The sequence below is a fragment of the Diachasma alloeum genome, unplaced genomic scaffold (genome assembly GCF_001412515.2).
Source record: "Diachasma alloeum isolate Michigan unplaced genomic scaffold, Dall2.0 Dall_scaffold_00589, whole genome shotgun sequence".
Lineage (NCBI taxonomy): Eukaryota > Metazoa > Arthropoda > Insecta > Hymenoptera > Braconidae > Diachasma > Diachasma alloeum.
The window spans coordinates 37,843-54,344 of record NW_021680721.1 but is presented as its reverse complement, the minus strand read 5'-3'; the positions used below and the strand labels follow the sequence as shown (position 1 = coordinate 54,344).

Genomic DNA, 16,502 nt, shown 5'->3' with positions numbered 1-16,502 from the left:
TTTCCACTGAGTAGGGAAGTAGTAATTATTCAAAGAATTATTGAAGATTTTCACCAGATCCAGAATCATTGAATTAGAAAGGTGTTTAATAATTATTGGAGGGATTTTATCCAAGCCGCTAGAAATTTTATTAGGTAAGTATTTTAGAATTAATTTTACCGTGCTAGCGTCGGTAAAGTAGTTTTCAATAGATGAATTTGAACTAGCTTTTGTAGCTTTGTTATTAATATCAAATTTAGTGAGTGAACATTGATTGTTTATGTCATTGAACATTTCAGGTTTGAAAGTTTCGATTTTCCCATCAATTAATTCTTTCAGTCTTGAATTTCCGTTTAAATAACGTGGAGAATTAACTCTTTGATAATGAGCACCCAGTACATTAATCAAATCCGATTCCTCACTGACAACAAACTCGTTATTGTCGACAGGAATTCGGCCCATGTCACAGCGAGCCTCGTTTATCAGAGAGTCATCGTTTGATTTAATTCTTAATTCTTTAATAATTTTTTTTTTTGGCCTAAAGATATTATTTATTGTGGGCATAAATTTTTCAGTATCTCTGAAATCGATTTTTTCATGTATATTTTGCCAGTGTTTTTCAACTGCCGAACTGAAAACAGAGTTGAGGTTTTTTTTACAAATTTTTAATAAATTGTGAATATTTTGAGTTTTAGGTTTTAATATCTTTTTTCAAACATTTATTGAAAATAGTTAGTGATTTAGTTTTAATTTTTTGTAGTTTATTAATTTTAGGCCTTGGAATATTTACAAATATTTCCTTTTGGTTTACCTTTAGGAACTTGTGTTTCAATTGATTTGATAATGTAACTAGAAAAATCGTCAATATATTGATCGATTTCTTGATTGAATAAGTTTTTATCATCAGGAATTTTTATTTCATAGTTATCATGCAAATATTTGGAATATAGGTCCCAGTTGGTTTGTTTATATAAATAAAAATCACTCTCAAGATTATTATCGATGTCTATACTCATAGAGTAATCCAATTGAATAGAAACAATTGGAGCCTTGTGATCACTGTCGAAAATGTGAGTATGTATTTTGTTGTCAATGAGATTATCGATGTTCAATCGTGAATCAATTAGAACTAGATCTAAAAAAGATTGAGAATGTATAAATGTGCAATCAATTGGGGGAATTATGTTTACCTTGAATTTGTGCTCGTTCTCCAGCTCCCAGTGGTACAGGTGTCGACCTCTGTCGTTACGACAAGAATCCCCATAGGATTAGTGTCTGGCATTTAAATCTCCCATAATAATATAGAAGACATCGTCGTCAAATAATTTTAGTTCATTAAATAAAATGTTTAATTCATCGTGAAAAATGTTACCGCGATTATAAGCATTCGTAGCATTGATGCTAATGATAAATAATGTTTTGGAGTTTAATGTTTTTATTTTAATAATAGTGTACTCCAGTATTAAATTATTAAGAGAACTCGGGTAATTAATCGTTGTGAATTTTATATCATTACGAATAATTATTGCCGTTCCTCCTGAGAATTTAGAATTATTCCTATCATTTATAATTATATTGTAGTTATCAAATTTTATTTTGTGATTTTTATTCAATTTTGTCTCACACACTCTAAAGAAAAAAACTTTTGTCTAGTACCAGTTACTCAACTTGAGTCCAAAAATCACTTCTCCCGAGGACAACATTTTACTTGGGAAAAGATAATTTTTTCACTTCCTGAGAGTCAGGAATGAATTGGGTTCTAGTTATTTTCTCCAAGTTTTCTATAAACTTTTGAACAGTACCGATTTCACTTGTATCAAGTGCCCGAAAACACTTTTCCTGGGTACCGGAAAAAACTTGGTCCAAGTGTGTTTTGTACTTCTCAAAAGTACCAAAAACACTCAAATCCAGTACCCGCCGATTCTCTTCAGGAATTACTACAGAACAGAAGTGTATGCCGAATATCATATTTTCCCTATCAGCCATGAACTTTCTCTGCCNACACTCAAATCCAGTACCCGCCGATTCTCTTCAGGAATTACTACAGAACAGAAGTGTATGTCGAATATCATATTTTCCCTATCAGCCATGACCTTTCTCTGCCGATTAGACAATGAAACCACTCAACTTGAATTTCAATAGGACAAGATAAACTTTTATCACTGGGGAACTCATCAATTCTTTCCTGGCGCCAGTGGCATTTAGCATGTTTATTTAAATAACTATCCTCACGTGCAGGGAGACAGTGCTTGGCTTTCAGTTCGTAATCACTTTTTTCGTCAGTTTGATTCATTATTTCATCATTGGTTACTTAATTATGAAATAATTTAGAGAATTGAAAAATAACTGAGAAATTTTCTCTCTCTCCTCATAGGGATTTTCCTTCCAGAATAAACATATTTACACGTTGAGTAGTTGATGACAAGTCTTTTCTTGTATTTATTATTATTTGGACATGAATTATCTCTGTAATTGGCTCAGATACATGTTTGGGAATTTTGACATGTAGGTACATTATACATTATTTTCTTATTAATCTAGAATTATTTACATTGATTCTCACGTTCAGGGTGTTTTTTCGATTGGTTCATGTATTTCTTAAAGCTACGATTTGTGGAACATATTATTACATTGATTACTCCGTTTCTGGCTTTAGATTTTCCCTGTACGCACGAATAATCTTAGGCTTATATACACACAAATTTAATTATGGTTTTCTCACTTGGACCATTTGGAAGACAATAAATATTTCAACACAGTATAGAAGAGTGACAAAATATTCAAAAATTCATCTGTCATCAAATAGCTAAAAATATTCGAAAATTCCCTCAACCTTTCTTGGATAGTAGATTTCAATATTAAAGAATACTATACAGGAAAATATCAGTTGAAATTTTCCTTTAAAAATTTCATCAGCTACAAAAAGGATTAAATGATTAATTTTAAAATAGCAGGTAGGATGACAAAGAAAAAATATGAGCAAAAGATAAAAAATGGAATGATTGATTCATTCTTCGGAGGGTTATCTTTCTGAGTCATGAATCCATGACTACTTTAGGGCTGGTACGTTCTCATATATTATGACGAATAGTAATGTAATACTTCCCATCACTTGCTAATCGTACAATCGTCGGAACATGTGTTATCAATTTAGTATAGCTTATACATGCCCATGTTTGGGTTAATGTGACTTGATATGCATTAATATAGGAATTGAATTTTTCTACTAAATGTTTTCTCACCAAAAAATGCACAGTTCGCGTTCTCGGGAGAAAGAGAATGAAAATGATTTCACCGAATACTGGAAATACTTCACCAAGATCAATCACAACGACTGATCCATCAGAATATCTAGTGCTTTTAATCTGAATCCAGGGAATAATTGGAGATCTTTTTAGTTCGGGGGATAGAAGGTGACGAAACTCTGTGTAATGTTCCAACTCTAGAACGGACGTCGATTTCGGTTTTGGCATTTGCAATCGCGTAACAAGTCCCTCATTTTACAGTAAACGAAAGCATAATTTCATCTGATTCCTCTCAGTCATGGTGAGAGGAAGATTCTTCCGATTGTAAGATATCCGAGCGTTTTCTCGGTAATCTTTATGCTTAGACTCATAGCGATAACATGTGAGCCGTGAAAGAGGACCTACGTTTAATATTACACGAATGGCATGTAAAAAGTGGTGCAGTTTTGGTGTTATGGGCCATTGGGGAAAGCAACGCAGATGTATTTCGAGGAAATAATTGATGAGATGTTGAAGATAAGGTAACAGTTCAATATTAATCTTGAGAGCTATTATGATACCTATTATTTTGATGAACACTTGGTACAATTCCCAAATATCTTCATCTTCATCAAGGTTAATGATGGCAATTATGATCAACCCAAAATATCGTATGAGACAAACACACTCGGCTGCCGACAGTGGTAGTTTTCCTGCCTCAACATGGTGGGCAGATATTTCAGAGGGCTTATTACTAGTTTCGTAGCGGCCATAATGGAAACTCTGAGTTCTGCTATTCAACATCTCATAAGTCAATCGTTTTCTTATGATCAATACTCCAATAATCCCTGCCATTACGCTCTTACCAGCCCCCAATTCAATTTCATGCATTAAATCGAATGCATAATTTTCCACGCAATGGAAAGATTTAAGGCCATTCCAGATAGACTCCCCCCCTTTGATTCCGGTAGCAGAAACATTGTCAATAGCAACGTCATCGGCGTAATTCCCTCGATTCCGGAGTAAATGTTCATTTTCAGAAATTTGAGTAATCATGTCTTTACGATTTACCCTACAAATTCGACAAGGAAAATTAGCTGTAAATCCTTCCACGAACGCTAGCATGGAATGAATTGCTAGATTATCTCCTACTATGAGAATCAGTGCAAAATAAACTCGCTGACTTTCATAATCGTCGTTTACGACTTCTATTCCTTCCTCTTCTAAAAATTTAAATTCATTAAATAATTGAGCATATAAATCCATATTCGTAACGTTAATTTTATCATTGGTATAAAAAATAAATGCTGTGAAAATATTTTCCAGAGCACTTTGAAATTCTGGAGGTAGTGAGGGTATAGTATAATAAATTGCACTAATCTTCCCGTCCGATGTATGAGTACCGAAGTCTTCTGTTTGCAAGTCATCATAATATAAAATTAATGGCAAAACAGTCTTGCCTTCGAAGATCGGTACAATTTTTTCCTTCCAAAGTTGACCCTGAACGATATTTTCAATAATAATAGTCTCACTCTTCTTTAGAATATCCATATAGTCCAGAATGTTTTTAAGGACTCCTGGCATTTCTAAAAAAGCCTTTAAAACAGCTCTCATCGGTATGAACCGCCCCACTTTATTGACTGGGTCCATAATCAGTTGACCACTCTTTTCCTTTTCTCTATAACCCTGCCCTAAAACGCTTGGGATGGAGGGGATGTAGGCACCCGTTCGTTTAAAACACTCTATTCTTTTGTATTCTGTTTCTAATCCACTGTACATGNAGTATGAACCACCCCACTTTATTGGCTGGGTCCATAATCAGTTGACCACTCTTTTCCTTTTCTCTATAACCCTGCCCTAAAACGCTTGGGATGGAGGGGATGTAAGCACCCGTTCGTTTAAAACACTCTATTCTTTTGTATTCTGTTTCTAATCCACTGTACATGTTTTGGTATTGATTGAACGACAGGACGTTTTGAATTAAACCTTTTTCTTTCTTATTTGGAATGAATATTTCCAATAGAGCTTCCACCTTATTCTTCAATGTTTCGAACAAGCCTCCATTTAATAATTTATTATGATGATCAACAAAAAATTGGATTCGTTTTCTACTCAGAGAATCATCGGCGTACAGTGGCGCTAAAATTTTTATAACGGAATCGGTTATTTCCCTCTGGAAGCTTGTCGTATCATGCGAATATCGACAATCTTCTAACGACTCCATTTTCAATTGTGAATGAAGGAAAATTCGATGTTCCTGATATTGATTATGATATTATGATTCTATGATTATCACTCATGAGGTATTGTGTCGTTCTACGATTTTAAATGGAGAAAGATGAGAAAAAATCCTATGGTGTTTCAATTTGTCAGGTACCTCAGTATTCGTCAGAGATTTACCTTCGGCAATTATTCGATCATAATCACACATAAAGGAATAAAACAAAAATGACAAATTAACAGACAATATACCCTAATGCATAATTTATACAACGTATTTCTGAGAGTTTTTCTCGCTATTATTGGGATCTTATTGGCTCACTCTTAATACTAATTCTTTCGATGGACCACTGATGTTTGAATTATGCTATCTATCATCTATTCTATCTCATAATTTTTGTTTTTAATCAATAAGGCCTCTCAATATCACGCAGAGTTATTCTAGAGATTCGTGACTAGACTTCGTGAATCTCCTGATCACAGTTATACGTATAAAAAAAAATTGACAAATTAATAGAGAATATACCTTAATGCATTAGTTACACACTGTATTACTGAGAGCATTTCTCGCTATTATTGGGATCTTATTGGCTCACTTTCAATACTAATTCTTTCGATGGACCACCGATGTTTAAATTATGCTATTTATCATCTATTTTATCTCATAATTTTTGTTCCAAATTAAGAAGGAAGGCCCCTCAAGATTTCTCAGAGTTATACTTGAGACCTATGATTAGACTAGAAAAATGAAATTCAACGAAAAATATGTTATATAATCCCTTACGTACCACGTCCTTTCCTTAACTCACTCTGGGCTCACTGATAATATCAACACTGCCAATCATTCATTTGTTCTTTGGACGTTTTACCTTCTTTGGGTTGTTATTTGAATTCGTCCTCCTCTTCTTTGATTTTACCTCTGTCCCCAATTCTGCCTCACTGGAAGACTCGTGAAGGGCGATGGAAAGGGCAGCGAGCTTTCCTTTAGGTGTCTGTAAATCTTCAGTGTCAATACTGTAGACTTCTCGCTGGATGAATTTCCAAATATCGCTGCACTGAACGGGGTACTATGTGTTGAATATGAAAAAGCTCTTGAAGCACAGATCAATGCACTCGCTCATAGACGTGACACGATAGAAAAAATCGTCGATAATAACATAGAATGCTGTGGCGTGGGTACGATTTGGGCCAATAAACTTCATGTACGGTTGCACTGCTGTTTTGCTCTTGAGTGCAATTGCCTTCCTTTTTGCAATGACTTCTACAAATTGTGATGGAGCCTGAAAATCACTATCGATTAAAAAATGAAAAAAAAACTAAATTAATAAATTTTTCATTTTTTTTTTTGGTTAATGCATGAAGCATCCAAGCCTGAACATAACAAGGAGGTGGTGATAAATGAGTCATTTTTCATTAAAATTAATTTTTGCCGAATATGTCAGAATCCAAACGAAATTTCCCAGATCCTTGTCATAGTTTTTTTTTCTATTGAAAATCCTTGTAATAGTTCTTGGAAAAATCCTTTCAGCTCTGTTAGATTCAAAAATATTCAGCAAAAACGCAACTCGAAATTATGTTGACTCATCTCATTTGAATCTTTGTCAATTTTCTATTTTATTCACTTCGAGAAAGACTATTCTTGATTCAAGAATATGTTGTAAGAACAGAAGGTTCTTGAAACATTGAAACACAATTTTTTAAGTAGAACTCAAAATATTACGATTTTCGAATCGAGTAATGAATATTTTAGAATATTGAATACACAAAAAAAAATTTGAAGAAGGATTTCTCTTTCGTGAGAGCTAGTGGATGAAATTTTTTGGATAAATATTTTACCCACAGTTAGGTAATCGAGAAAACAGTCTCTTGCGTGAGTTATCTTCAATTTAGTGTTTCCTTCATTCACATTCTTGGTACTCTTCCCTGGTAGCAGTACTGGCAACAATTGACAAAGTAGCAGATCTTGAGTTTCTTGAAAAAAATGTGGCGAGAATGAATTTTGATATCTCAATATTTGGTGGAAACATTCTCCATTCACGGCGAAAATGGGAATGCGATGAATCCACAGCATAATTACGTATTATTTCAAAAGTATTTTTAAAATGAATTAAAATACCATGAGAAATTGAATCAGTTAATTCGTTCACTAATTCTTTCCCTATGGGGTCAGATAGCGTTGTTGCTCTGAGAATATTGACTATTTTTGTAGCAAAAACATCCCATTCATCATAGAGGACGTCTAATTTCTTGGGGTATAAATGGTCAAAGTCGATGTCCACCTACGGATATGATTTGAATGAGGAATTTAGTCATTTATTTGAAAAAAAAAGAATTTTATAAATACAATTTTCTACCAGAGGAGCCGCATTCGGTAGCCGAATAACTCTGTATTTATTTGTGTATTCGGCGACAGTTCCATTTGTGTTTTTTAATTTTCTAAGTCTTGGACCACTTGTTCTTCGCCAATGTGGGGTCAATTCCTGGAGAAACTCCCAAGTTTTTTCCAAAATGGCCAAACTGTCCAATTGGTCTTTTGATGCTTCTTCTGAAAACAGAATAGTATCAATAGTAATAATAATAAGTATAATTATAACAATAATGATAATAGTAAGAGTAATAATAGAGAATTATTCAGCAGTGAAGTGTTCAGATACCGTCCAGTAAATTGGTAATTTTCGTTATTCATATATTTAGCTCGATAAAAAGTAACACTTCCTCAAAGAATCACTCAGGACTGACATAATTTTACGTTCAATAAGATGTATGAAATCAAATTATCACACTGTGCAACGTTATCTCACCATACGTAAGAACTATTTAGAACCGGAGTTATAATGATGTGAGAATTATATGAATTATAATAGTAATATTTAAAAAAATAATAACCTCCTTCGACGTCATAATGATCAATCACCGATATTGGTTCCTCCTTCGCCGGGGGTAGCAAGTACTTTTCCCTCAACTTCTCTCTCAAGTTTCTCATTCCATCGAACAATTTTCCACTCGCTCTGCCCTTGCCCTCAGGATCTTCAGTAGAAGCAACATAAAATATCAATTGCTGAAAACAATCAAGAAGAGCAAATTCATATATCCATAATTATATATTCATAATTCAGTAAGAAAGTGGTCAGACGTTACAAATCCATTTCTACCATCATCTCATTGAATTGCGAATTATCTTGGTTATCAATGAATTTAGAGAAAAATGTTAACAGACTTTTTCTAATCCTGGAAAAAAAAATCTCTCATCATAGAAAAAAAATCCTCGTGATATACTTGAATGAAATCAATTGTTCTCAAGACGCACAAATAATTACTAGAATGTTGAATACAATGAATCATACTTAACCACTTTGTTATTAAATTCATTTTTAGTAATTACCATGAATTTGTTTGCTTTCCCTGTTGTGGTAAATTTGTTGGCAATTTTTTTACGAACAGTGATGAAATGGTCTTTTGAAGGGCTAATGTTGAAGACAAATATATGGATTAAGATTTTAGGTTTTGAAAATGGTAAGAAAAAATGTAAATAACACTCACAAGGCAGTTAGGAGCATCAACCAGTCACAAAGGATCTCGGTTATGTCCTTATATTCACCACTTCCTAGTTGCTGCGTATGTCTATACATACTCAAGACACTTTTCCCTTTCGCAGATTGGTCTAGTAGCTTGATTAAATCCTATGAATAGAGATAAATCAATGAAAACTTCAATTTTATGAATCCCTTGAATTTAAACTTACCAATTCATGAACCCTGGCATTCACTATACCCTGCTCTATCCTCGTAGAATGAAGGTAACCTGTGTCAACTTGCCGCCTGCTGGCCTAAAAATTTTATTCCATCGAGTTAAAGATATTTTGGATCTTAAGAAGTTTCAGGAAATTCATGGAGATAATTTTTTGATCCTTACGTGCACAGTCGAAGAACTCAAAGACTCATCAGGTGTAGCGCTGGTGGACGGTACTGGCTCGATGGTAACATCTGCCAACTCTTCAAGAGTGGTTTCACCTGTGGGTTTTGTCTTATTCCTATTATTGGTGGTCTGTTTTTCACTGAATCGATTCACAGACTTTTCATCACTATTTTCATCTTCAGATACTTGTGGAATTTTCGTCTTGGTGGTCTGTTCTTCACTGATTCCATTTGTAGACTTTTCACGACTGTTATTGTCTTCAGATTCTTTTTGAATTTTCGTCTAATAATTTAATTCAGGTATATATATGTATATATTTCAAATCAACTGCCTCCATTTTTTTCATTTTTATCATTGAATACTGACCTGGGACAAGTTTTGACTTAAAGCTAAAATGTCGTCGTCCTCCTCGTTATTCTTCGATGTTGTCTCGGAATCTGAATTTTTGAAATTCTCGTATTTTTTCTTGAACTTGATCGTCAATCCTTTCTTGATGATAAGATCATCAATGTCCTTCTCTCTTAATGCAATGAACACCTCATCATCCACTTCTTCATCTAGAGGATGAAGTATTAGGATAGGCAGCTAATAACAATTTTTGAGTTTTCAACATGAAAGATAAAATGAAACAATAAAAGTTTTTCTGTAAAACATTACTTACCATCAAAAAGGGGTATTAAACCCTCCAATTCCCACTTTGTGAGTAAATCTTCAACAAGAGTATAATTATTGTGTGGAGGAGAAGTCATTGCAGAAATAATAATTCACAACACTTCAATTCAACACGTTGGAGCATGTTCAAACATGTTTACTAACAAAGCCGGCAGAGAAGAGGAGGGAGGAGACTGTGACGACATGCCAGTGCCACCTGGCATGTTCAAAGCAAATGCAGCAAAGGTCATTGCCCCATCGGATGAGACTATTAAAATCTCTGTCGGTATTATAGTGACATAGTAACTAGTGCCTTTGTTCGAAGGCGCCCGAGTCAAATATTTTCATCTGAAAAATCCTGAAGAGTCCTGCTGATTTTAGAACTTTTCAGGACTTTGAGGGGATTAAAAAGTGTAAGATACGTTTCCGTTCCCATTATACACAAGACATTGGATCAATTGAGTGAAAAACAAAAACGTCGACAATTGAGTGTGTTGTTGGGGAGGCATGAAGAATTGCTTCGACATAATGATAATGAAGATGATGATGATGAAGATGATGATCATGATGATGATGATCATGATGATGATCAGGCCAATCGTGATGTTAAATGCGATAAGAATGAGTCCAACGCGAACAGGGCGAAGTAAAAAATATCACAGTGGAGTAAAACACATACTATCAAATGAGTAATTGAAGGTACTGAAGAGAAGTGAAAAAATACTCGCGAAAGTGCGAAAATCACTTGGAACAAGTGTTGCGACACAAACAGTCATTTTATTCATTTAATTTGTCATTTTGTACGTCTATTATATTGTTTGTTTTTAAAAATATTTCTAAAGGCATATTTTCTAAAATATTTCTTAGACTAGTCAAGTAAGAACTTTTATTTTTTCTTTTGTACAAAGATTTCTTTTAATACGTAGAACTCTCAAAAACTGAAAACCAGACAGTAAACACGAAAACGAGTTCAATATATTTTTCTCTCTTACAAAGACACCATTCAACTTGACGAGAAATGTAACAGTTTATTTCACCACAGTCAGGTCCTTCAGACCTTTTGTTACTTTGATGACAAACACATGTTGGAAAACTGTCTGGACCCATGGGCCTTCGCCACACTGCGAAGTATCCCTACTCCTACATTTCTCTTTCTCTCTCTTTTTCTCCTTTTCCGGTGCATTTTTGTCAATGCTCTCTTTTCAACTTATATGAAAAACAAAACCTTTATTCAGCCAAGAAAATCGTCCACTAGTTGACGACAGTAACCGAGCAACCGCGATGAAGAACACTTCTCCGGGTATCCAATTTTTGTTTACAGTCAAAATATCTCAAATCCGAATTTAAGTCAATTTGTTAATCAAACTATTTTTTAAAACAATATATTTAGTGACCTTTGATTATTAGTGTTAAGTAGAATGTATGACGATTATTTTGGATTATCAGTGTTTTTTATCAAATGGAGAAACTAAGTGAAAAATTTTTGCATTTAATCTAAAAATAAAAAAAAACATTATTTGAGTGAATTGAAATCAGTGTCTCAAGTTTTTTCTTAATTAAAATTCCCCTTCATATCAGACTCACCTTCGGTTTAAGAAAATTTGGGATAAACAACAAGTATCAGCGAAAACTTTTGAAAAGTGCCGAAAAACACTGACAGGAAGTGATAATTTCACTTTGTCTTAGTTTTTAGTTTACTTGACCGCTAGAAGCAACACTTCTCATAAGGACTTCGAACTTACTTGGAACAAGTGATTTTCAGACTTTTCAAAAGTAAACTTGCTCCAAGTACTATCAGATACTTTTCAATAGTACTTTTTTTTAGAGTGCAGATTAGAGCCACATCGATATTATTTTTATCTAGGAATGTTTGAAGATAATATCGTCTTTGTTGTCTAACAAGTGAATTAACATTAATTGACATCATATTAAGGCCTTGTATTATTAATGAATTATCTGTATCATCGTTATTTGGAGTAGTCTTAATTCTCGCCGATACCATTGAGACCAAGGTGTTTAAGAATTAATTCAATATTTTTTTTGTTTGTCTCCACTTGTTCTGTGACTTGATTAAGATTCTTTGTAATAGCAGAGACAATGTCGTTTTGAAGTCGAGTCGCCCAAGCAGGGGGATCTCCTCAACAACGGGATGCCTCAATCGATTACTCTCATTACTGTAAATTTTATCTACTTGAGGAGTTTTCTTCTGTGCTTGATTCTTATTTTGTTTATTTATTTGAGACTCGATACGATTTTTAACTCTAACTGTGTCCGCAAATGAGACACCAGGAGTGATCCTGTTGTTAATTATTTCAATTTTATCATTTTGTTTCTTTTTCAGTTTCTGATGATTCTCTTCAATAAATTCAAAAGCGCTTTTATAGTATGGGCAACCTTTGTAATTGGCTGGGTGTCCATTTAGTTTGCAATTAGCACACTTTAACAAATTTCTGTCGGAATCTTTAGAACGAGTACATTCACCGGGTTTGTGATTATTGCTATATTTAACACAACAAAAAGAAGAACAATTAGCACTCGAGTGACCTAGTCTCTGGCATTTCTTGCATTGAAAAAGACTATCCCTTCGAAGGGGTTCCCAGCGCACCCTTTGGTAAAGGAGTACTTTTAATTTTGTTAATTCTGTTAAGATCGAGTTTCTAGTTGCTTGAATTAAATATCCAAAATAATTTGTTTTTTTTATTGAATACTATTCTCGTAACTTTTAAAATCTCTACAGTCTTCAATTTCTCATCTTTAGGAGTATACGTGTAGAATTCAATTTTCTCTTTTTTGAGTAATTCCTTAAACGCATTAAAAATCATAATATCTTTCGGATGAATTGTTACATAAGATGAATCTTTTGGCTGGTTTAAGTGAAATTTATTCTTTACCTCGTCACCCGAGTTGAGTAGTAATGTTGCCATTTCCTTCAAGGATTTTCCAATAGTATGGATGGGGGGAGGTCTGTGTCCGCCAGCACTTTATGTAGTTTGTTGACTTCGGGTGTCCGTTGGATTGTCCTGTAGTTCTGTCTCACTCTCGCTGCCGCCTTCGTCCAACTCCAGTGCTCTATATCTGTTATTGTCCCCAATGTTAGGGGGGAGAGGTCTGTTTTTAGCTCGGTGATGTTTTCCTTCTCGATGGTAAATCCCAGGCCTTTGAGTTCTCGGTATCCGAATGAGAATTTTGAGTTGATGTAGTGGGATTTTGAACTTTCTGCTTTCCATATAGTGCTTTAACTTCGTTAAATTCTTTGAGTAGACTTGCATCAGTAATATTTGGTTTAATTAGCTTGCCAGGATGTCCAGGTGTACAGTTTGAACTCCCGTTGGTATTTTTCCTTTTCCTCTGAGAAGAATCGGGTAATGGAGGGACTCCACGGCCTCGGCCACGTGCGCTCATTGTATGATGTTAGAAGTTAACTTTTTCACTTAATATGAGTACTACGGCAGTACGCTGAAGCACTATAAGGTTTTTGGGCTAAACTATCTATGTGTTTTTTCTTGTATTAAGCACATAAGATAATAACAGCACAATTACTGTGCTGAAGTTATTGCTGTATTCTTTGGTGCAGGGAGATATATTGGAGCAGCACTGGTATATTAGTGCTTCCGAACTCTCTCGCTGCTAACAGCAGACTGTTCTGTACCCTATCCACTGGTCCACCGTATCATTCTTGAAAATAGCTATTCGTTTTGTGTATATCAATAATATTCCCAATAAAATTATAGTATTGAACTAAATCGATAATAATATCAATTAGTCTAATTTTTCTGATAATCATCCCCCCTCCCATCAGGTTCGCCTTATTGAACTTATAAAATTTTCTAAGTTAAGAATTTCCTGCCTACCTTACTCGGTCCTGATCATGGCCGGTTCGAGTTGGCCGTTTCCGATATACTCAACGAGCACTCGTGTTCAATCATGGCAGACTGAAAAAGACCCTGAAATTGCCCTTATCAGACATGCCGGATGGAACTTTAAATTTTTTCTATCACGGTATGCTCAAAAGGCCATGGCTTGGGCATGATCAGGCAGGCCTGCTTGAACTTTAGAATTTATTGGTAATGTAAATATGCAATGGTCCCGTTCAGGCCCTGATCTGACAGGCCGTAATCAGGAATACCGTATTTATACTAGAGCAGGGCCTTTTCTGCCAAAAGGCCTGTCTGATAAGATTTCTACTCCAATAGTTTCGGAGATTTCCTTGAAAAACCCCCCCCCCCCCCACTCAGCCACGAATTTTTTTCAGTAAACATTCGCTATCTCCCTTATTTTCGGAGATATCATTAAAAAACTCCTCGCCTTCCCCCCCCCCACATTTTCATTGAAAAATCGCTATCACTTTAAAATTTGGACCCTTACGTTTTGACTTTTACATTCAGACTCTTATATTTTAACTCTTAGTATGAGGGTGAAATCTAAAGGTCAAAATCGAAGTGTCAAAATTTAATGGTCAAAACTTAAGGATTAAAATGTAAGGGTCAAAATTGTCAGGTCAAAATCTAAGGATCAAAATATAGGGGCCAAAATCTAAGGATCTAAATATAAGGGTTTAAATATAAGGGTTAAAATGTAAGCGTCAAAATATAGAGGTCAAAATATAAGCGTCAAAATATAAGAATCAAAATCTAAGAGTCAGGAAATGAGGGTCAGAAAGAGTTAGGTTTGAACCCTCCCCCTCCCGCGCCTCGTGGACAATTAGCATTGAATAATTAAAAATAATAACAATCAGATCGATAAACGATCTTAGATTTTAAGATCAATTTTAGTACTGAAAAATTCGGACATTCCGGTCTTATGATTCGGACATATCGATCTTAGAATAAGACCGGAGTTCTTGCAGTGTACTGAGTCCGTTTCGATTAAAGGTCAATCCGCAGCCAAGGATAAATTCGTCGATGTTTGATGAACGAATACTGGACTGATTTTTAGCCGTATTGCATATATCGGCAAACTCTGCATAGGGAAGGGCTTAAAATCCTTGTTGCTCCATTGAATGCGTAGATCTCAAGGTCATGTATCGTATAGATACACGTGTGAAACTCGAATGAAAAATCCCCACGAAGCACCAACTTTTTTTGAAAAACATAACGAGGAAAACAAAATTTCAAAAAATAGATACTGATGATCAGATCAACACAAGATTTCAAAAAATTGCTCCTAATGATCAGATATTATTCCTGGTTTCAATGAATTGTCTTTCTGTATTATTTTGTAGTTTTTACATTGAAGAAGGGAATTTATATAGCGTTTCACATCTTTGTGACGTCATAGGAAATGATTGGATGGACTCCGATGATGCATCGGGTACTCTCCCAACTGAGCTATCTGGCTCGTAGCCATTTCTTCATTTCAAATTTGTGATACATATTGAGTTCCACCATCCTTCTTACGACATTCATTTTTTACATTCAGGAAGGGAATTTGTATTGCGTTCCATATTTTAGTGACGTCATAGGAAATGATTGAATGGGATTCAGATGAGGTAAGAGGGGAAACGGGATTATTCTCAATATGAATAACCAGAAAATCAGATATTATTCCTAGTTTTTCCACGCCAATGAGCATTTGGTTTCGATGGTTTGTCTTTCTATTTTGTATAAGGCAGCGGTCATAGCCAGCAATGGTCGAGCGCGTTTATGTTCCGGCTGGTGGTCACCGGAAGTATTCTCGACTTACTTCCAACTACGATTAAAAAATGCGTAGGTATGACAGACACTGCGATCGATGTCGTAACTTTTCCCCATCAAACACGTTTAAATAAAATGGAATAAGAGAATAAGAGCAGGGAGAATTGCAGAAAAGACGGAAAATTTCAATGAGTATGAAAAGAACCTGAAAAACATGATCCATCACTGATATTATTTACAAAAATCTAAATTTTTCTTCGAATTTGAATGACATGAAATCCAGGTTCAAAATTCTTGTCATAACTCTTCGAATAATCGCTTTCAGTCGCAACAACAAATCAAAAAATCATCTCAAAATAAACTAAACATTTTTTTTTTGCGTGCGGTAAACTGGGCCTTTCTAATTATGCATGCAATGATCCTGTTTCTACAGATTTGCATGCCTTCCGGAATTTTAATCCTACCAATGAGAATAACGGAGCCTTTTTGATAGATGTCATCCGGTTATTTCTTTGTGTTGTGACCTTTCAATATTTAATTAATATTATTTCCTAAAAAAGGGATTTAGGCCGATTAAATAATGAGGACAAATGACGGGTAAAATTAACTAAATATCTATATTTCTATTAATTTACATATTAGATCGTCGTAAGACGTTAGAAATGCCTTTTACTTGGATCTAGGGTTATGGGTAAGGCCAGGCAACTTTTGTACACGTAAAAAGGGGAGTGACTCTAATGCAGAAAAAGGGGAGAAGCTAGTCGTATCGAGGGAATGCAACTAAATATAAAAAGAATAACTAAATGGGGAAGAAACAAAGAGTGTAGGCTCACCGTTGGGGGGTATGAAGGGTAATATTGTGGGGTCAAGAGGGAAAATG

The 16,502-nt window shown here is 34.8% G+C and overlaps 1 protein-coding gene across 1 annotated transcript; it reads right to left on the bottom strand.

Moving 5' to 3' along the window:
- Window positions 1-6,268: 6,268 nt before the first annotated feature.
- Window positions 6,269-10,134, bottom strand: LOC107043489. The gene is made up of 11 exons (XM_015265023.1): window positions 10,123-10,134; window positions 9,705-9,923; window positions 9,336-9,620; window positions 9,166-9,249; window positions 8,964-9,103; window positions 8,806-8,887; window positions 8,310-8,481; window positions 7,778-7,968; window positions 7,540-7,702; window positions 7,264-7,394; window positions 6,269-6,451 (listed from the first exon to the last, which is right to left on the bottom strand). The coding sequence occupies exons 1-11, from the start codon at window positions 10,132-10,134 to the stop codon at window positions 6,269-6,271; spliced, it is 1,662 nt and encodes a 553-aa protein (XP_015120509.1).
- Between the last annotated feature and the right edge of the window lie 6,368 nt (window positions 10,135-16,502).